General features: G+C 37.2%; 1 protein-coding gene across 1 annotated transcript; it reads left to right on the top strand.

Moving 5' to 3' along the window:
• Window positions 1–17,488: 17,488 nt before the first annotated feature.
• Window positions 17,489–22,447, top strand: DMRTA1 (DMRT like family A1). The gene is made up of 2 exons (XM_058672656.1): window positions 17,489–18,276; window positions 21,613–22,447. Exons 1-2 carry the CDS (start codon window positions 17,619–17,621, stop codon window positions 22,440–22,442), a joined length of 1,488 nt encoding a protein of 495 aa, XP_058528639.1. The 5' UTR covers window positions 17,489–17,618; the 3' UTR covers window positions 22,443–22,447.
• Window positions 22,448–23,647: the final 1,200 nt, after the last annotated feature.

Here is a 23,647-nt window from a genome sequence, read left to right as displayed (position 1 = left end):
CTATTTAACCTGAATCAGAACTTATTTTATACTTTCTGTCTTTCACATGCATTTCTTTGGCAGGCAAGAGTATTGGGCCCAAGAGAAACTTTTTCTGTGGTAGAAACCCAGAGAATGATTTTCCTGCATACTTATATTTTTGTCCCTTGTATGGAAGGTATGTGTTTAATGCTTGGTCCTGGCCAAAGTGCTTGATTTCTTTGAGATCTGATTTCCTCATCTGTACAATGATGACGATCATAGACAAGTTATAAATATCATTTAAAATGTTCTTTTAATATTTAAATTGCATATAGTTATGGAGTTCATGTGATAATTCAACACATGCATGTAATGCATAATGAAATCAGGTTAGTTAACATTTACTTTAAGTGATTAAAAATTTGATTAACATTTACAGTCATGAATACTCATGGAATACAGTGTGATATCTGAGAAAATGAGTATTGTGTGTACTGATCAAATCAGGGTAACAAAGATTCCATCTCCTTATAGTCATTTTTATCTTTGGAGTCTTTGAGATCCTCTTCTAATAACATATGTTCTGAAGACCTCTTAGAAGAGCAAGAAACTAGGTGTATAATATAAACGTATGTTAAGTGCAGTCAGCATTGGTTTAGTTGATGTGTATTCTTGGAAGTTAACACTGCTACTGATGACTTATTCTAGGCTTAGTTTCAGAGCACAGGTTTCCAAAAGGGAGAAGAACTGTTTATGGAGATGCAATTATAATATCTGCAATCCTGAGCATATACTCAATCTCTGGGAAAAGAGACTAAACTACTGCCCTGCTGTAGTGTCGGCCGTGTGATTTATGTGCTTAGCGATACATGAGCAATTGGGTAAGCTGCTTCTGCATTGATCTTAACAAGAGGATGTTCAGAGAGGAGAGTTAATGTACGGACTCTTGTATTTCACACATAAATGTTTTATAAACTGTTTTCCATGCATGGGGGAGGGGGAGCACATCTGTCCATATGCAAATACTTGTTCTGTGTAAACTGGCTACTAATCTAAGAGGCATTTCGAATATAAAACATTTATGTGACTTTACATGTTCAGAGTCAAGGCTTGAAAATAAATCATCAGTGTAACCTAGAACATTCATGGAAAAAGTTAATTAAGTGCGGATTTGGAATCCAAAGAAATTACATGGAAATTAGATGTTACTGTTAAAATTATTGTGCTTCTTTATATGTAGTTCTGATCTAAATATAGATTGCTGCAAGTCAGGTCCCACGGCAAGAGATAGTGAAAATTCTCTGTTCTAGGCATGTAGGCTTTCCATGGATGAAGTAACAGCAGAGTATATTTAGCATGTTGTGAACATGAATATGGCAAATTGGCAGTTTCCATCAGTTGCTGGCAATAGTTTAGAGTGATGACAAATATTATTTTGATTTTTTGTGTGTTATTTAGTTATGAGGAAAGTGTATGGTAAGCAGTCCATTTGATGGTTTACTAATTTCCTCGTTGTTGAGAAGTCCGAGTTGATTATGTATTTAATATGATAACCATTTGTGTGCTGTGAATTGCATTAAGAGTTATGTATGGCAGAGTTGATGCTTACTAAATGTACAAAATGGATTGATGAGATTAGCCAGTTAAATCTTTTCACCAGTAAGGCACTCAACAGCCCATGAGATATTTATTAAAAATGTCAAGTAAATCCTCTTATTTTTGTATCATAGTGTCAAATAGCAGTAAAACAAACATGTTAAGATCCTTAATCTACTGCTATGTTTCACTGTAAAATTTACCTTTGTTAAAACTTGCTTCTGTTCAAATTTGTTGAGATCGCACGTAAAAGTATCCTAATATTACTTTGGCTGGTATTTTCTAATTACTGTATAATATTTTGGGAATGCAAATTTTATTTGAATGTCAACTACAGTTAAGCATGTGCCGTTTGTTTTTCTTACTCAGGTTTTGTAATTTGATGGAATGTTTTTATCACAATTTAATAAATGTTTGCTTTATTTCAAAAAAAATTGTATAGGTACATTTTCTTGGGTTGGATTTTGTTTCTATTTTCTAAAAGACTTCTGTTCATTAACTGTTAAAAATCTCTGTTTTGTGTTATTGAATAAAGTAAGAAAAAATGGCTGACCCTGGGGCCAGTATTGTGTCACTACCAGCTGCAAAGCAGGCATCCCACAAGCTTTTGAGTCCTGGCTGCACAGTGACCTTCCAGTCCTTGCTAAGACACCTGATTAAGTAGCAAAAAAATAATGTAGGTGCTTGGGTACCTACAAACACAAGGGAGGATTGGATGGAGTTTCAGATACCTGGGACAAGTCTGGCCTAACCCCAACCGTTGCGGCTGAGGAGTGAATCATCAAGATATTTCTTTCACTCGGTGGCTCACTCTCTCTCCTTTTCTCTGAAACTCCGCTTTAAAATAAAATAAAAGAATCTTTTCAAAAATGACATCAATAGCTCTTGAACATTTGAAATTTATATATATATTTTTATGATGAATCACCATCAACAACAAGTTAGTAGTAGTAAAAAAAATTATAAAATATCAACATGAATGGCCAGGCACGGTGACCTTGTAGCTAAAGTCCTTACTTTGCACACCTGGGATCCCGTGTGGATGCTAGTTGTAATCCCGAACGTTCCACTTCCCATCCAGCTCCCTGTTGTGGCCTGGGAAGGTAGGAGAGGATAGCCCAGGGCCTTGGGACCCTGCACCCCTGTGGGAGGCCTGAAGGCTGCTCTGGGCTCCGGGCTTCGGATTGGTTCAGTTCTAGCTATTGCGGCCGCTTGGGGAGTGAATCAGTTGGTGGAGGATCTTCCTGTCTCTCATCCTCTCTGTATATCTGACTTTCCAATAAAAATAAAATAAATCTTGAAAGAAAATCAACATGAAAGATTATGCATTTTTTTGTCTTTTGTTTCTTAAAGATTTATTTATTTGAAAGGCAGACTTACGGAGAAAGAGAGATTAGACAGGAAAAAATAGGAGGGGGGACGGGGACTGAGGTATCTTCCTTCTCCTGGTTCACTCCCCAAATGGTTATGGTACACGGAATTCCACACGAAACATGGCAGCAACCTTGTTTCTTGTCTCACATCAGAGCAGCATTTGCTAGTTTACAAAGCATGATTTATTTAGGAAACGAAGAATTCCTGGTAAATAATGGAGCTAGTAGTCAAGCTCAGTTGATTCATTATAACATTTATATATACATGTTATATACATTATAACACATATATACATATAGTATATGTATATATATCATACAATATGTACAAAAGAGTGTAAAACTGTGAATTATATAAATAGCTAAAGGAGACTGAGTAGTTGATGATTAATACCGATGATTCAATTAGTAACTATTACACTACCAAGTGGATAAATAAAATATTACTGTTGTGTGGCAACAAAAAAATAAAACTGACCAGCAATAAGATATTCAAAGGATGAAGTCATTCACAAGTCTGTTTCTATCTACATTTATATCCATTCTCACCTCCTACAGTATTTCTGAACTTATTTCTAATTCCAGTGTAGTATTATTGAATTTTAAGGCACTGTAGCATTTTTAAAAGCACATTTTTAATTTGTATTGAGACATGCAATGAAATTCACTAGGTCATCCTAAATTTTTGATTTTGTCTGAAGAAAAAAGTGCTCTGAAGTTTTGGGAGCTACTGGTATTACAAAACAAGTCATATTTATGATGATATACAAGGAGAATGAAGTGTCAAATTGCTGCATAAATGGAAAAGAGGAAACTATTATCTTTCATGATTGGTATATTATGAAGAACATTGGCATATTTGTAAAGAAATACAAGTGTGCCCTTTTTATAGAAACCAACTGTTGATTCAAACTAGTTTTAGAACACTATAAAATAGGAAGAAAACAAGATCTCTGTAGACTATAAGCAGTGATACATAGTTGATTATTTTAGTAACTTCTACTATTCTGTCACTCATATGTCACCCATTCAGTCCATAAACATGAAATGAATACACACTATGTATTAGGATCTGTGCTCAGTGTCATTTATAATTTTAAAAGAAATAAAGAGAATCCTTGAAAGAACTTGCATTTTCCTCCAGTTGTGGAAAAATATTTCATAAATAAGAATAGATTTTTCTACATAATATCCTGAAGTACTGTGACTGTAGTAATGATTATTTAGTTGTCTCTGAGCTTCTGAAAGAAACTGAGTATGTTTAAAATGGTGTAATGTAATCACAATTTCTTAGGTCCTAATGTATGCACATCTCACGTGGTGCTTTATTAATGTTTCAACAATTGATCACTGCTGCTTCTCTTTCTTTGCTTTGACTTAATAATACAGTATCATTTGTGGTTCTAAGTTATGAATGATACTATATGTGGCAATTTGCCTAAATCATCCCCAATTTTTAATTTTTAAAAAAATTTTCCTAAAATCAGTGAAAACATTTTTTCCTTTTTTGTCTTGAGTTTTGCCATGCTTTTGTCCTCTTTTTCCACCCAGGTTTTGTTTGTCTGAGTGAAACTTCATTTTCTTCATTATTTTAATTGCCACTCTTGTATTCGTCTAAGTGTGAAGGTCATTGCCAGATTCGTTTGTCTGCTTTTTAAATCATGTCTAGAGGGTTGGTAGTGTATCCCTTCCACTCCTTGGGGGCAGTAAGCAAACATTTCAGTGTTCTTTAAAATTATCTGGAAAATCTTCCATGGCACATGGAGACCATACAACATGAATGTACTCATTTTTATCCATCTTTAGCTTTAACTGACACTTGTCTATACATTTCAAATAGGTTTATTGCAGATAATACAGTTTTCTTTTTTTAAATTTGTTTATTTTTTATTGGGAAGGCAGATATACAGAGAGAAGAGAACAGAGAGGAAAATTTTCCTTCTGTTGATTCATCCCCAAATGGTTGGAACAGCAGAAATGCCAGGATTTGAACCTGTGCCCATATGGGATCCCGGAGCTTGCAAAGGGAGGACTTTAGCTGCTAGGCCACATGCCAGGCCCTAGTTTTCTTGTTTTTTAAGTACTGTAATAATTGCTGGCTTTTTAATTTCAGTGTATTTGAAGCAATAATGGTTAAGGTATTATATATCTTATAGAATTAATATATACTATGTATTGTGTTTGTTATCATTTTCATTTTTAAGGTTTATTCATTTTTATTGGAAAGGTGGATTGACAGAGAGAGATATAGAGAGAAAGAGCTTCCATCCACTGCTTCACTCTCCAAATGGCTGCAAAGACCAGAGCTGAGCTGATCCGAAGCCAGGAACAAGTAGCTTCTTTGGGTCTCCCATATGAATGTAGGTTTCCAAAGCTTTGGGCCATCCTCTGCTGCTTTTTCAGGCCGCAATCGGGGAACTGAAGATGTGGGGCAGCCAGGGCATGAACCAGCATCCATATGGGATCCTGGTGGATGTGAGGTGAGGACTAAGCCACTGAGACTGAGTTATTGTGCCTGGCCCCTACTATTTCCTATGATGGTCTGGTTTGGGGTGCCTACTTTATATCCTCCACTGTATTTCTGTTTGTTTGTTGTTAGTGCTTAGTTGAGCATTTTCTAAAATTCTATTTTGTCTTTCTCAGCATATTTTATAATTTTGCAATTATTGTGTTGCTTTCAGTTGATAATTATACTTCTCATCTGAATTTTGTTTCTTGACCTTCCAACGAAAAATAACTACCCAGAGAAATATACTGAAAAATAAAAGGGGTGAGGAGAAGATTCTTTGTTATAAAATTCAGACATCTTGTTATAGTTGTTCTAACAAAGATTTAAAATGGCTACAAGAAAACTAGTAACAGCTGTTTTTATGAAAGTAGGTATTAATGAGCTGGGCATGTTGAGAGGTATCTACTAGGTTTTTCTTTTAAAAGGTTTATTTATTTTAAAATTAAGGTCAGAGAGAGAGAGAGCACTCTTTCATTGGCTACACTGACTTGTTCACTCTCCAAATATCTGCGACAACTTAGAGTCGGCCAGGTCAAAAGTAGAACCTAATAACTCATTTTAAAAATTTATTTTTATTATTTTCCGTGCTATATTTTATAGGTATAGGCATCTCCCCCCTTCTTGCTCTCCATTTGCCTGCTCTTTCTCCCTCCCTATTTTCCTCCTCACCATTTCCCCCCATATTATTATGGTAGTATTGCCCTTTAGTAACAATTATAAGGTTAACATTCTGCTGGTGAAGTACATCGTAGAACTGGTCAGGTAAAGTAAATGATATAAAATCCAGTATCGTATCATCAATGTATATTTAGCAATTTTGTTGGAAGTCCTTCTTTGATTCTGGAGCAGAGATGTGTAATGTAACTTGCCTTTACTTCCTGGTATGCTAGTCTTTATTATACAGTTTATCTGTGAAAATATATGTATGTGCTCATTCACCTATATCAGGTAATTTGCTTGAATGTTGGCTTATATCAGAGAGAACCTATGGTACCAGTTTGTTCAAATGGTAGGATTTTATTCTTTTTTAATAGCAGTGTAGTATTCTACACAATATACCACAGTTTTATAGTATTCTATAAAATGTACCACAGTTGCTTTATCCATTCCTCTTTCCATAGGCATCTGAGTTGTCTCCATGACTTTCCTATTGTGGGTTGTGATTCTATAAATATAGGATTGCATGTTTTTTCTTATGCAGATGCTAGTTTAATTCCGGTCTTTCACATGAGTGGCAGAATCAAGTACTTAAGCCATAACTTTCTGTTTGTTAGCGTGCACATCAGCAGAAAGGTAAAATTGGAGGCAGAGCTGGAACTTTGTTTTTAAGATTTATATTTTTATTGCAAAGTCAGATATATACAAGGAAGAGGAGAGACAGAGAGAATTATCTTCCCAAGTGATTCACTCCCCAAGTGACCTCAACAGCCAGTGCTGTGCTGATCCAAAGCCAGGAGCCCAGGTCCTCTTCCATGTATCCCACACGGGTGCAGGGGCCCAAGGCTCTGAGCTGTCCTCGACTGCTTTCTCAAACCACAAGCAGGGAGCTGGATGGGAAGCAGGGCCACAGGGATTAGAACCGGTGTCCATATGAGCTCTCGGCACGTTCAAAGCGAGGACTTTAACTGCTTGCTAGGCCATGGCACCAGGACTAGAACTGAAACTTTAATCCAGACTCTCTGACATGTGAGGTAAGGATCCAAAGAAATTTATTCACCGCAGTTCCAATCGCCATTATTTTAGTTGATGCTGCTCTGTAAGTCTACCAGGGATCCTCAGAAGTTATAGACTGAAATGGTTTGGCTCCAAGGAGGGTAATAATAACTCAGAGGAAAAATTGGTTAAAGAATGTGATGCTCAGCATTTCAGAAATCATATAGCAACTTCCAATTACAGTCAGTTGTCATATTAACTGATATAGGATCATTTTTGAAAGCTGTGTCTGCTATAATGTGACAAATATATAAACATAGGTTAAAATTCTTACAGTGAGATTTTACTTGAGCTTCTCTAAACCAAAATATGAATCATTTTGAAATGAATGAAGTGGAAAATTAGAGTTCAAATGAAGCAACTGTAAGCAAATCCACAAGGGGCTACTGCTATTAGCTTTATTTGTGAATGAATATTATTTTTTAGAATTTTGTAAAACTATTCTAAAGTACAGTATTTAGGTAGACATCATAATTCCGCTATCAGAACATTCATCATGCTTTGTTGATGTTCCAAAAGCTTTGAAGAGCCTTTTGAGGAAAACTGTTTAGGGAGGATTCTTTTGAAACTTGGCATCAGGTGGTCAAGAGTGAAGAGATTTGATGTAAGAACACATTTGTAGCTCCAGAGTTTAGTTGGGGCCTGGGACTAGAAAGTAGAGTGCCTTTCTAGCATGTTTGATTTTGTATTTGGTGTCATGTGAGCCATCTCAGGCTGTGATCCTTTCACAAGAACCTTAAGCAAGTGTGCAGACACATCAGAAGGAACATAAGATTGGCACAAGGCATATATGGATTTGTTTATTTGTCTCTTCAAAGTAACAGGAGCCATAAATAACTTTAAGAATGGTGAGGGAATTAAGTGAATGACTACTATATACCACCCAGCATCATTTTCTGGGCAACTTTTATTTTCCATTATTATGAACAAATAAATAAGAAATGAATATAAAAATTAAGGCATCCAACTTGTCAACAGAGAAAACACATACTTAAATTGAAAAGTTAAATAGCAAAATATACAACAAGACAAACAGAAATTTGAGAAAGACAATAACATACATAGTAAACATAAAATTAACGTATTCATTGTCAGGTTCTTGGTATAGGAAGCCTATACCAAGGAGTATATAAATTATTTGAAAAAGAGCTAATCTCTTCCCCGATACCAGTCCGATTTTTAGACACTGATACTCCATAAATTTTTTGATGAGCTCTTAAGAATTTTAAAAGAAAAACAATTATGTTATAACGTATCTACCACATCTATTATGTGTGGAACATTTTTATAAACTACTGTAATGTATATTTGTATAATTATGTACTCAATTCTAAAAATATACCTTCTGCTCTCAGGGAATTGTACCAACTATCCACATACAGATGTATTAATTTTTGTTTCTTAAACATTTATTTGAAAGAAATACTGGGAGAAAGAGAGAGAAATCTTTGAACAAAACATGCTGTGTGGGATACCAGCAACATGAACAGCAGCGAAGAACACAGTCCAAAGAACATGACCTACTGTGGCATGTCAACCACCTTATTTAAACACTTAGTCATGATTGACAAAAAATTTCAGACTGTAGTAATGAAAGAAGATAACCCTGAGTTCTCCATTCCAGAGATATCCTCCTGTGAGGAAGGATCAGCCACAGCATTCACTTGATCCCACATTCTCCCCAGGCTTCTTGCAGAAGATGGCTGGAACCAGGTTAGTTCAGCCCACAGAAGCATCCCTGCAGGTTGAGTCTTTGTGATGAATGTCCAAGGAGGACTGAAATGTTCTCAGAGCTCTACTACCTCCTGAGACTCTTTCTGCTTGATTGACCTGTTGCACTGTTTGCAGGCATCGGACCCAACTTGTGGTCAGAAGATCTCGTGTCTGCTCTTTTTCTAGTTCCCTATACTTTGTGGGTGTTCCCCCAGTGAATATCTTGCCCTTCTAATTCTGTCTGTTGATGTCTGCTTTCTAGAGGATTTGAATCGGTGCAGACAGAATACTAATCATGTGTGTTTCTATGTAGTTAGCTATTACATAACTATACTTTTACTAATTTTTGAACTTTACCTCATAAAATATTTTATACCACTGAATTCTTAAAGTGAATTGGTTAAGGATTTTCTCTTTCCCAGGTCACACACTTGATGCAATCAGCTGTGAAATGATTGGCTTTTTCACAGTACTCTGAGATAATCCAAACGCACATAAGAACCGTTAACTGTCACACCTGGTTTCATTCTAATCATCCTCTGTTCATTTCACTATATAATATACCTGTTTTAATAACGTGCGTTATATATAATTTGATAATGTATATATGCTTAATCAAGACACTGATACCTCAAATAAAAGGTGGAAAATTTTAAACAATTGTAACTACACAACTGAATATGACAAGCTTACAAATGGACAAGAGGAAGAATGCTTGCTAAGCAAATTGAGAAGTAGAGAAATAGGAGGGGAAAACCAGAAAATTATGGTATCCTGGAAGTTACGAGAAATCACTTCTTAATATTCTGGGCTCAGCTGCACTGAATGCTGCTGAAAGTTTCAGCAAAGTGAGGACTGGAAAGAGTTTGTTGATCTGGCAGTGAGTGAGACATGAGGGACCGCATCACATATGCTTCCGGACAGAGGGATAGACATTGTCGAGGAGGGTGGTCAGTTAATGTGTGGTGATGAAGTTGACATAGAATGTACAGGTTACTGAGACTTTTCCATGAAAGAGGTTAGAAGGAAACATATTTTGGAAACATGAATGGAGCACTTTTCAAGATAGAACTAGCATATGGCTTATGGCAGGAGATCAATAGAGTAAGATATTATACAGAGAGCAAAGGAGAATATGCCTGTCTTTTCCCCATCAGAATCTCTCTTATTTTCACCCAAAATCAAATTTCGAATGTCCACAGCTCCGTGGATGACCTGATAATCTCAGAAACTGTTGATAAAAGGTGTTTTCCCCCATCTAACCGATATATGGAACCTGCTGCACTTTTCATTGCAAGTATTCTTACAAGACAAAAATCATGCACAGATAAAATGAAATTGGTACTTTATTTATTAAAAATACACAAATTCAAATGATGTGACTATAATTGCTATCCAAAAACTATTAACACTCAGTGGGTTTTTAAAAAATATCCTACAGAAATTGGAATCATTAAGAGAGAATACCTGAGAAAGTTGGAATCTGAAAGATTGTGGTATCAACACCTGTTCTAGGATTTCAAATAGTTATAGTCATTATTGATAATAATGTGAATTTTATCTTTAGAATTGATGCTTTTTGCTGCTGTATTCATTATTGATGAATGAAATCTTGAACAATCTCTGAGGAGTTTGACATTTGCACTGTGCTGAATACTAAGTCGGGAAAAACATGTTTATTTTGTCCCTTTAGTTGTTAAACAGTTCTCAACTCACTGAGAATGTTGAAGATGATGTAAAAAGAATAAGAATTTGATACTATTAGTCATTGAACCAAGTGGCTGAGTTTTATCTTTTTCAGACTTATTTTCTCATTCTTTTACAAGTCTTTCAAGTCCACTTTTTCTTTCTTTTTGGTAAACCATTAAGTATAGTTATTACTCATTTTGTCAGCAGAAAAAATTTACCAATATTAAGAACACTGTAAGCTCTAATATTTTTGATTATGTGTGGTGTTCTTCCCACAGTAGATGCCAAAGACTTGTGTTCAGTTTGCTCCCCTTGAATTAGCAGATTTATTTAGATATTAGTAAAAAAAAGTAATTTTAAGCCTGTCAGAATCTTTGGGAATCTTATATCCTAGGACTATCACTTTTTAAATAGGTTTGAAATACTACATAAAATTACGTTTGCATATATTCAGCTCCTCATTTTCATGACTTTCACCTGAATCCTAAAATGACATATTAAAGACAGTACATCTAAAGCTACATTCTAAAGAAGAGAAAAACAATGCCTTGAGAACCCAGGGCCTTCTCCGAATTATAAAACTTTATTGGGAGTAATTTATACTATTGTGACATTCACTTCACTCCCAAGTCCATAAAATTAAGCCAGACATACTGCGACTTTCTGCACTGCTCAAATAGAAAGGCTCAATTTGTCTGCGGGTGACATCACAGGACTATTTAGGTATTTTCTGAAAGCCTTGTTTTTATACAAAAAATTTAAAGTGAGATCCTAGACATCTTTGCCTTTATTTGGAAAGATAAGCAAAGTAATTTAAATGTTATTGACTCGATGCAAAAGAAAAGACATTTTCATTTTGCATTGGCAGCATGCTATCAGATTCAGTCCAACCTGAGGAAAACTGGAATGTGTCCACTGTTTTCCTGTTTTTCTATTTCACTAAACAAGTGAGTAAACATCTTGACAGAGTCCAGTTTCTCTTTCCATTGACATAATGAGTTTCTTAATGTACCCCACTGATCCTTGTTATTAGAGAAACATGGCACATTTAACTTTTAAGTGTGATTTTAGTTGGTCTTTTAATTATATAGTTTATTTTCCAACTATGGCCTTATCATTTCCTTAAGATGTCATTCATATATAAAAATGTCTATTTGAAATATATATAGATGCAAATGCATTTTATACATATTTTTCTATATATTTTTCTGTATGTGTAAATAGGTGAGCTTTTTAAAGTTCCTCAATATGTGCATAAGTATTTCAACTGTATTTCCATGGTTACGTGAATTATATGTATTTATCTTTTTAGCTGCTAGTAAAACTTTACATTATAAAAGAAAAACAAATACAGCAACATACAAATTCCCATTTAAAAGCAGTTATAAATATGTAATTTTTCAAAAAATAACAATCATATCAATGAAAGTGCAACTAAAATACTAAAGCAAGTAGCTTTATTAATCAAAACATAAAATGTATGAACTACCTAAAAAATTAAACCTGGATATTTGTATAATACAAAGACACTACAATATCTAAAATATAATCAGTTCACATAATAAAAAAAAAGTGTGAAGAAAAACATAAATTGTTTGCATTTTCTTTCTGGTAACAATTCTGAGCATCACATCACATTGAATCTCAAGTTCTAAGTCTTCATGTACATCTTATTATGCCTCTATAAGAGACTAATTATAGTAAAATTCACTGTGAGAATTAAGTAATTCCCTGGGCCACCTGAAAAAGTACAATGTTGACTCCATTATGACACTGAGTTTTGATGTTCAGCTATTATTTTCTTTCATCAAAAACCACATTGGCCTGGCCCAGGGCCTGCGCTCTGCAGGGAGCAGCCACCATGCTGGCTGGCTGCCTTAATGGTGCAGTGGGCTCCGCTGGCACTCTGTAGTGAGCAGCCATCATGCAGCTGACTTTCCATGGGCATGGGCCTGGCCTCATGCTCTTAGGGCCTGGGAGCACAGGCTTATGGGGAGCCTCAGGGATGGTGCTGGTGGAGGTATGGGAAAACCTGGGTGCAATGACTAGACAGGTGGAATGAACCTAGGAACCTCCTCACAACTGGGGCTTGTGGAGATGTGTGGGAAGGAAGACCACTGAGGGAATATACTGCAGGTGAGGAATGACTTTTGAGGGACTCCCATCAACAAAGCCACTGCACTTGCTGGTAAGCAAGGCGGCTGAGAACTTATGGTGTGGAGGGTGGAAGTCACAAGACATGTATGGGTCAGACAGATGTTCCAACCCATGTGACATTTCAGCTGGGCTAATTAGCATGGATCACAGCTGATCACCACCCACCAGTGCACACTAAAGCTAGGGCCAGGGGCCTGCCAGTGAGAGTCGGAACAGGGGACAGGTAATGTTAGGCTGGATCATGACATTAACCAGCTGCAGCTGAACCGATCTGAAGCCAGGAGCCCAGATCCTCTTCCGGATCTCTAATGTGGGTGCAGGGTCCCAAGGCTTTGGGCCATCCTTGATTACTTTGCCAGGCCATGAGTAGGGAGCTGGATTGGTAACAGGGTCACAAGGACAAGAACCGGTGCCCATATGGGATCCCAATACTTGCAAGTCAAGAACTCTAGCCACTAGCCTACCATGCCGGGCCCAAATATTTGATTTTTATTAATTAAAACTAATTTTTCAAAAAGCAGTGAAAATAAGTTGGGAATGATGTAATTTTGCTACTTACACAGTTTAAAAATGAGTTTTTTTCACCTTTTCATCTGATGAAACCTTCTGCTGCTACATTGCAAGTGTAAACGTGTACAGGGACTACAACAACAACAATTAAAACACTCGGTTACCACTAGATTGGATAAAAATGGGGAAATACATATAAGTCGGTAGAAAGAGAGGATGTTTAAGAGGGAGGGAAATTGTTTTAAGGTTTATCAGTGATTGTGAGGAGGAAGAAGGGTCTTCAAAATCACTGCACCAGTTTTCGGTTTTAAGATTGTTTTTGTTTGATTTACCTTTGTGTTATTCTACTTCATCTTCCAGAGGTAACATGGACTGAATGTTTTGTAACAGCTATGAATAACAGGGTGTAGCTGATAGAATAATAAAGTGTACATATTTGATGTACACAATTTGTTAAGTTGTGATAAAAATATGCACATAGGTAAAATCATTACCACAACTAAAATAATTGATATATCCATTATCTGAAAACTTTTGCTTTTAATCCTTAGGAATTACACTTTCCTTTATCCCTGCCCACCTCCTCCCCCCGCAACTTGTTCTAGAGAACTATTGATGGGCTTTTTGTTAATGATAGATTTCTAGGGTTTATATAAATCAAGTAATTATATATTCCTGTTTTGATTTTTAAAAAAAATTTGTCTCAGAATAATTATTCTTATGTTCATTCATGTTGTGGTAGCATAAGTACCCTTTGAAATATTTATTTATTTTTACATGCACATAGGAGTTAGAGAGAGAGAGAGATGAAGAGATGTTCCATTCCATTCACTTCTCAAATGGTGCAATGGACACATCTGATCCAGGGCAAATTCAGGATCCAGGAGCTTCCTTCAGGTCTCCCACATGGCAACAGGATCCCTACTCCTTGGACCATACTCCACTGCTTTTCTAGGCTGATAACATGGTGCCGCACTGGAAGTAGAGCATCTTGGACTTGAACTGACACCTGTATGGGATACTGCCACTACAGGTGGAGGCTTAGCAGGCTACGCCACTGTGCTGGCCTTTGACAATTTCTGAAAGTCAAAGCTTTGTAGAATTTTGATCAGAATTGCATTGGTTTACCAAATTTATTAAAATTTTGACCTAGAGACAGAATATATTATTCACTTCCACTTTTAATTAATTTCAGCAAAGTTTTTACATTTTAGTCTTTCACATATTTTATCAAGCATACTTTATAATAACAGCAATGTTTTATGTAACTTGTCTTAAACTATTTTATTTAAAAACATTTTGGATTAACACTTAATAACTGCATTTTTATGAGGTATAGTTAAATATTTTATATTTTGAATGCTACAATAATCGAATTTTATTTCCTAAACTCAATTTGATTGGCTGTTTCAGTGTACAGAAATGTAATTAATTTTGCCTCTTGATATTATATCTTGCAAACTGGCAAGCATCACTTCTTTTACTCAGTTTGTTAAGGATATCATCCTAATTTATTCTTAGAAGGCCATGTAACTTGCTAATGAATACATTTTGATCATCTTTTTCAATAAGAACATTTGTAACTTTTATTTTGTCCTGACTGTACTGGGCAATTTTCCCAGTACAATGCTGACTAGTATTTTAAGAGTAAAGGTCTTCGATCCTAGAGAGAAGCTCTTTTTTACTTTTTTTTGTAAGTAGATTCTGTATGTGGAGGATGAGTTTTTACTCTTAGCTTGCTGGAAGTTGTAAACCAGCAGCAGAAGCATATCACATGCACATACATCTCTTGCTATGTATACTTTTATCTAAACCACTCTGCATGTTTCTCTTAAATTGATGCATAATTTGCTTAAATACATTTACTTAAAATTAATTTTCCTTTGGTCGGACGGAAATTAATATTACTTCCCATCATTGTACGGTAGTTCTTATGGATTGAATAGGTCTTGTCTCCCCAACATTCATATAAAACATTTCAATTCAGATGTAATAGCGTAACTGGTTAATGAATTAAGGAGAAGACAGAAGTGGGTGTGGTGGGAGTGTTTAGGCCATTGTGGGTGTGTCCTCAGTAAAGGGTGGTTCTCTCCAGAGGGTTATTTGAATTTAAGTTCTGCCTCTTGCTCTTTATCCCTGACTCACCACCTGCTCACTGCTCCGAACCCACCAAGACTAGCCTCTAAACATACCAGATTTGAGGGCTGCCCAGTTTGGACCTATGATCTCCAAACTACAAGCTGAAATAGACCTTTTCTTTCACATAAACACTTCCTGGGTATTTTAAATAAAATAACAAAATAGACTAATCAAATCAAATAAAACCTCCAAAATACTGTTCTATCCTGTGTAAATATTTTATTTGCTGAGGCACAATTTCTGCAGTTGATACACTGTAAGTACTAAGTAAGCTAGGAAATCTTTAAAAATATACTTGTAACAAGCTGAATATTTGCCTTTTTTATTTTAAAATTTTTTTTAAATATTTGTCTTTATATAGTAAGCACATCTTAAAATTAGAAAGGGAAATATTTTTTCAGGATGATCCATATTGCACCAAAAGATCATCTCAAAAATTGGATGTAGATTTTACAACTAGGAAATTACTAGATGCTTAGATGGGAGTGGCTTGGCCAATGCCAATGAGGTGTGAGGAAGCTTAGTTATTATCAGTTTATAGTATCCGTAGAGGTCAGGAACATTTAGACGCTAAACTTTGTCATTAATATACATAACCTAATCAACACCTGGAAGTGAAGACACAGACCGAAAGATTGTTTAGTTGAATTGGGATAGTTTTTCTTTCAACGTTCTCCGGGTGTTTCCCAAGCCTCAGATGTTTATATGGGTGGCTGGTTGTATTAGTGTGCATTTCATTGCAATAGCACGATGCCTGAGGCTGGATATTCCATAAAGAAAAGAGATTTTTGTTCACAGTGTTGGAAGCTATAAGTCCCAATTGCATAGCGCTGGCTGTCCTAAGAAGCTCCTTGGATGTATCTCATCACGGAAGGACCTGGGAGTTTGGGTAAAGGTGAGCTCACCTGCAAGATAAAGCCAGAAGTGGAAGTCTTGCTTTCCCTCTAGAGTTCAACCCTTAGTGGTCCTACCATTTCTTAACACAAAGGGGACTCACCTTCCCACACAAGGAGCTAGCTATATCCAAGGGGATGCAGTCGTGGTGATGCCAGTGGTGTTGTGTTCGCAAAGAAGAGACAGTCCAAGTTCACTGGCAATGTCTGCCCTGTATGTGAATAGGTGCAATGGTAAAACTGGCATTACTTGCTGTGTTAGAACTACACTGTGAATTCCCTATCAAGGCAGTCTAACAGAACCTTGAAATGCTGAGAGGACCATTCACTCTCCTTTCCCTTAACAAACTCTTGGAACTTTCTCCTCCGTCACTCTTTGGTGTGAAAGAAGTGTGATCTTTTTGTACGATGTTAAGATCGTAAATAAAACTTGAAAAATACACCTTATGACGTTCATTTAAACAATGATTGAAATGACTGTCCTAAATACTTTGCGATTGAACTGTGAACAACTTCTCCAGTGTCCTGAACACCATTGCTAGCTAAGTATATGTCCAGAGAGGAGATTCTAATGCCTTTTTCTTTAGCTATATTGTAATATACCATGAAACACGCCAATCAGATGGACGTGGATAAGTAAAAAGAAAGTATGAAGTGTGCATCTGAAAGTCACTTCCTTTCATCATCTATACATTTTAATATCATTCTAGGATCCTTTCACAGCAAGGAATCTTTCCTGTGGTGACGCCTGGCCTCCCATCGGGATTTTTTTCTCTTTATGCTAGTGGGACCCAAAGAAAGGGGGAACTAAAACTTGGTATGCTCAAACTCGCTTCGGAGCAGCATGGGACTGGGAAAGAACGATTGGTCTTGCTTAAACAAGTGAAGAAAGAGTGAGCTTTCACACACACACACACACACACACACACACACGTGCGCGCGCGTATTTTCAGGAACTCATGGGGAAGAAAGTGGGAGACCAGTCAGGGAATGGGCATTCCAGCCCATCTGGACCAGTCCTGAGGGTTTCTTTCCCTTGCCCCCTCCTTCTCAAGGTCCGCCCTTAAGGCTTGGCCCAGAGACCCAGTGGGCGGGGTAGTCACTCCAGTTTCCCCAGGGCGATCAGAAGAAGCGCAGAGCGCAGAGGTGCTATTTGAGTGACCCAATACTTGAAGAAGATCGTTGGACTTCACTTCCCTGCACTGGGACTCGACAGTCTGCGATTGCAGGCGAGTGTGGTTAAGGGGGAGCGAGTGGGACTGTGGTCTGTCCTCCCGCTTCCTCTCCATTACGGCACGCTGACAAGGCCAGCTCGTGAATAGCTCACTTTCCAGCTGCCACCCCATCGCCAGAAACTTTTCGCATATGGAGCAGTCGCGGTGTGGCAGCAGAGATCGCACTGCTAGCAGCCGAGCCCATCTGGCTCCAGGGCTGGTGACAGCACCTGCGCCCGTATCCGAGACTTTGCCGGTAGTTCCGGGGATGCCAGTTCCTCCGACTTTCCTGCGGCCGCCCAGCCTCTTTTTGCGAGCAGCCACTGCAGCCGCCGCGGCTGCGGCCACCACGGCAAGCGGTGGTTGTCTCGCGGCTCCGGGGCTGGAGAGAGCGGTGGGCGCTGCCGGCTGCGGCTACCCGCGGACGCCCAAGTGCGCGCGCTGTCGCAACCACGGCGTAGTGTCTGCACTCAAAGGTCATAAGCGCTTCTGTCGCTGGCGGGACTGTGCCTGTGCCAAGTGCACCCTGATCGCCGAGCGCCAGAGGGTCATGGCTGCCCAAGTGGCGTTGCGAAGGCAACAGACGCAAGAGGAAAAGGAGGCCCGCGGGCTGCAGAGGCTCCTGTACCCTGGACCTTCGGGGCCTGAGGGTCACGCTTCAGGAGACAGCAGCAGAACCCAGAACGCCCAGGCCACTGGGTGCCCCACTGCGGTTGCTGCGCTGGGATTGGGTGTCTTGAGACCACTCAGTGGTTTGGCCACCCCCTCAATTGAGGTTTTCCGGGAAGATTGTTCCAAGGACAAAAAAGGTGGGTTGATCTTCCATTTGCTCTTTGCAGGAGAAATGGTTGCTCAGGAGAAAAGCTCTTGAAACTAGCAGCCCTATCTGCCTGGAGGCAAGACAAAGTTACAAAAGCACTTAAGCACCTGTGCCTTTTCTCCCGGAGCTGACTGAGAGGCATGAACCATCACTTTGAAAGGGCTTGCTATTTGCTGCATCCTGAGTGATAGGATAGGAGACAGTAAGGGGATAGTAAATCCTGGTTGGTCACAGATAAACAAGTCTCTGGAAAACAATTGCATGCAATCTGACTTGATTTTATGCAAGCAAAAGGGAAAGTTGAGTCACAGTTTGAGTTTGCTTACTACTTTTTTTTTTTTTTTTTTTTTTTTTAGCTGTAAAACCAGAAAGAATCTTGGTTACGTCTCTTTGCCTTTGAGGCAAACTTTTGGTGCCAACCAGACAAAACAGTGAAATCTACCAAATTTCCCTCTCTTATTCTCTCTATCCTTAATCTTTAGCTTTCTACCTGTATGCCAGTTCCCCAAACTATGCATATTTGATGTTTCAATTCTTATCAAAAGAAAGCATTCAGGTTTTCAACTTGCAAAACTTTAGTAAGCATTTAAAAGTTTAACATTGCAAATTTGTTTTCCAAGAAGCTTTTTCTCCCTTCTTGTTTACTGATGGCATTTAAATTGCCTTACTCTCCCGTATTAGTAAATATACTCATGTATTTTTTACTAAGACTTTTCCAAATTAGTATTTCCTGCTGAAGTAAAGCCTGGTATATGTTAGTGAACCTCACAGCCCTTCATTGTGTTTGTGTAAATCCAACACGGGTTGTGTCATCTGAATTCTGTGGTAATGCTACACCATCGTTCATTACTTTTTGAACATTGGAAATCTTAGATTACACCATGTGCTTTTGAAAATACTTTGCTGGAAACCTATCATTTTGTGCTTGGCTATACTTTGTGTGCATATAAAAGTTCAGTTCTGCAGAAAAAACAGATTTTCAACATTTCTCATGAGGACTGGAGGTTGAAGTTATCAAGTATGGCTTCTATAAAAGGAAAGTAAAGGAATTTCTTAAACTACATTGACATTGAAATCTATCTTACGACATTGATTTAAGTGACATTTGGGGAGATGTCAAAATTTTACAGGACTGTTGTATTTCTTTTTATGTTTTGTCTCCGAGTTCCCCTATAAAAACAAACTGACTTTTGAAAGGCTACTCCATGACTTTCTAAATTGACTGACTTAACTGCAGTAACATAGTATAATTAATCCATTCATTAGACAAAAATCAAAAAGCAAAAGAATAAGATTTTCCTATATAAAATATCCTTCTATTCAATAATTGAAGATTCTAGACACCAAAACCACAATAAAAGGCCCAATATACAATAGTAAATACAACAGAAGGAAAATAAATTACAGAATTTAAGAGGTCAGAGAGATGTTGTAAATGATCCCATGGTATTTTAAAGAAACCTCACTTTCTAAATAGCCTTAGGCAATTAATCTTTCATTACATCCAGTGTAATATGAGTCCAACATAATAAGCATACATTGCCATAGAGATGAAATCCTGACCCTGTCCACAAACAGAGGGATATAGGTAGTAAATCATATGTAAATGAGGGAGGAAAAATGCCTCTTACTTCCACTTGACAGATCTCATTAGAAGTTTTATTATGTTATTTAACATTAGAAATTCTAGACAGTCTTTCTAATTTTGAAGTCACAACATCTTTGGTTTGATCATGTGTTTGAGATAACAGCATTTTGACCCTCCATGCTAAGTTGTACACACTTTAATTTCCAATTAAACTTTACATATTCTTTAGAACTATTTCTTTAGGAACCTGGAGAAAACATGAGAATACTGCAAATCATGCTTACAAATCACCATATTAGATAGTATTTATCTTGTTTTATTTATAATAAATTTGTAGAAAAAATTTGGACAGAAATGCTCCATTTATTCTGCTTGAAAAATGATTTTATTTTTCAGAGATGATATATATAAGGGCAAAGGAAAATGTAGAATAAAAATCAAAGTTACTTAGCAAATATGTATAATTTTTAGTGTTATCCTGGAAAATGTTTTTTATTAATATCCTCAATATCCTGAGATAAAAAGCAGATTTTTATATATGATAATTGTAGAGAATTATTATTATTATTGGAGGCAAGTTGTTGTTTGAACTGAAGGCTTACTGGTTGTTTTTGGAGCCGTAAAATTTGCAATACTATGCTTTGTATTTTCTTTTAGAAACAATTTGATATTGAACTATTTTCTTGACACTTTCTGGATATTAAAGAAGAAAGTACATAATTCACACAGAAATGCAAAAAATACTAAGACTCTTACCTCACACAAAGTGAAATATGCAAGTCTGGTGTGATCTGAGATTGAAGCACTAAAAACCAAAACTTGTTTAAATTTGAAATTTGAAATAAAATGAACAATTTTCTACTTTTTCTAACACTATTCAGGTCACTTAATTTGAAGCTGAAATTTAAATATAAGAAATTCAAAATTAATAATTACATAAAATATTCATTTTCAGACAAATCTTTTTAAAAAAAATTCTTATCTAGACCTTTACACAGGAGAAAAAAAGAAACTCACCTAGGTAAGGAAACTTGGTTAACCTTTAGGAAAATGTCCTCTTTGCCAACATAGGGCAAACCAAGAGTGGTGCTAGTGTTCATATAGGCACTTGTGGGTTACAATATACGCATCTTCTAATTTCTAAATAGTTCTAGATTATATACTATAAATTTGTAATCCTGAATGACGAAAGAAATAGTATTTTCCATTATTCCACTTAGATTATTATGAATAATCTTTTAAACCCAAGATTTTTTTATTAAGGAATCTTTTTTTTAAAGATTTATCTTATTTTTATTGCAAAGTCAGATATACAGAGAGGAGGAGAGACAGAGAGGAAGATCTTCCGTCCGATGTTTCACTCCCCAAGTGAGCCGCAACGGCCGGTGCTATGCCGATCCGAAGCCGGGAACCTGGAACCTCCTCCAGGTCTCCCACGCGGGTGCAGGGTCCCAAGGCTTTGGACCATCCTCGACTGCTTTCCCAGGCCGCAAGCAGGGAGCTGGATGGGAAGTGGAGCTGCCGGGATTAGAACCGGCGCCCATATGGGATCCCGGGGCGTTCAAGGTGAGGACTTTAGCCGCTAGGCCACGCCGCCGGGCTGTATTAAGGAATCTTAAAATGAAAATAGTGTATCATGAATGAACGAATCATTTTTATGCAGTTTTAAAAAATGTAGACAGCATTATGTTCTGGGAGATTTTTACTCTATTTGACATATTTTTTTTTCTTTTTCAGAACGAAAGGAAAGTATATGTGACTCATGCCAGAGACAAGAACAACTGTCCAAATCCCATCAACCCTCCCTGGGGTCGTCTCAAGATGTCTATGGGAACCAAGCCATCAGCTCTTCCATTTCAGAACACACAAACAAACAGGACAGCATCCTCTCATCTCGCCTTGGGGACCAGTCAGGAGGTGAAGAAAGCCCTGCGTCTTTGTCATCTTCTGATCTGGAATCAGGAAATGAAAGTGAGTGGGTAAAAGACTTTGCAGTGACCAGAACCAGCCTTCCCACAGTGTCCTCAAGGCCAAGAGACCCTCTTGACATTCTTACTAAGATTTTTCCAAGTTACAAACGTAGCTGGCTAGAAGGCATTCTACGCTTCTGCAAAGGAGATGTTGTCCAAGCCATTGAACAGGTCTTAAATGGCAAAGAACACAAGTCCGACGCTAGGGGCTTAGTGAACACAGAACTGGAAAGCACACTCCACCACAGTGCACCTAATTTTAGTCTAGCTGGAATTTGTTTTGGAACTCTAGGTACTAAATCAGCCTTCTCTCCTCTTCAAACCACTTCTGCTTCTTATCAAGCTGATTCAGAGCTCTACAGCTTAAATCCCAGACTAGGTATTAGTCCGCTAAGGCTGGCGTATTCTAACCCAGCAAGAGGCTTGTCTGGTTTCGCGTCACCCTACCTAACACCTGGGTTAGTACCAACACTACCTTATCGGCCAGTTTGGGATTATGCCTTTTCAGGGATGGTTAGGGATTCCTCCTCCATTTCCTGTAAAGACTCAGTAACTGCTGGTAGACTTTATTCCCAACTAAATCAGGACAGTCTGTAATGTATGATCCCTTCTTCCTTTCTGGAGAGTTTTTAGGAGACTGCAATGCATGCACACGCATATATGCGCATATAATACTACAATATCTACACTAATGGTTTATGTCTAAATCATTATCAAACCTTGAAATGCTTTTTTTTTTCTCCTTTTATGAGCAAAATCATGGACTTTAGAACTGAATGCTCTTCTTTCTCACATGAAACAGAAGGCTTTGGATATTATAAGTGCCTTGAATAAAGCTATCTCACAAATATTTTTATTTTAATAAATTTTCTTCCTAAACTACCATTTGTAAAATTCCCATCTGAAAAATTACGCTTACTCTTGTTTTGCTTAAATGTGAGGTTGCTAGTTGTGAAATGGATTGTTATGCCAAACGATCCTGACTAAGATACATGGAACCAAGAGGAAGGATTGAAATTTGAGTTGATTCCAATTGATTGTTATCTTAAAATTCAAAGTACTTCAAAAGCATCTTATTTGCAGATAATAGAAGTAGGCAAACTTGTTTATTTTTTTCTTATTCTTAAAAAAAATCCTCTAATCTATAATTTGTGGAAACAAACGACACTTGGACAATTCTTCAGCATTGTGTGTTGTTAAACCGATTTTAGGAAATGAGACTGCGCCATCTTCTGTCTCCTATCGCTAACTGCAGCTTAGTACTGTAGCATATGAATTACAGTGTTTCCCAATAGTCTATGGGCCCAGTATTTAAAATAATCCTTTTGAATCTTGTTCCATGAGCATTTGCATAACACAAAGTGTGCATCTGCTGTGGATGGAACATTTAGTCGTCACTTGTGTGTCCATTTATCTGTGTGTTTCGACAACACCACAGTTATTCTGAAAAGGAAAAGTAATTTTTTTTAGAGATCTAAAACAGCTACATAGGTAATACCAATCGGTTCTAATAGGTATTGATTAATGAATTAAGATATATAAAATTTTCAAAGGGAAATTATAATTAAAAATCTGAATTTTTTCTTCAGATTTAAAAATCACTTTTTTTTCTCCAACTGGATCATGTAAAGTTGTTACACTCCATGGAAAGTTCCATTTACAAAATAGTCTTCTGAAGTTTCCCTTAAGCATCATCACTCTTAAAGGACAGTAGCTTCATTGTTACTGTTAGAAATAAATGGAATTTTTGGCTGTAATAAAAGGTAATTGGTTTCAACACTAGAAACAGCATGATTTACTGA

Source organism: Ochotona princeps, chromosome 14 (genome assembly GCF_030435755.1).
Source record: "Ochotona princeps isolate mOchPri1 chromosome 14, mOchPri1.hap1, whole genome shotgun sequence".
NCBI lineage: Eukaryota > Metazoa > Chordata > Mammalia > Lagomorpha > Ochotonidae > Ochotona > Ochotona princeps.
This window is presented reverse-complemented; position numbering and strand designations above follow the sequence as displayed.

What these genes read in the sequence shown, in the direction of transcription:
- DMRTA1 (XM_058672656.1), top strand. Translation starts at nt 17,619, where the DNA reads ATGGAGCAGTCGCGGTGTGGCAGCAGAGATCGCACTGCTAGCAGCCGA. An exon ending in TTGTTCCAAGGACAAAAAAG is followed by an intron (nt 18,277 to 21,612) that starts GTGGGTTGATCT and finishes TTTCTTTTTCAG; the next exon opens with AACGAAAGGAAAGTATATGT.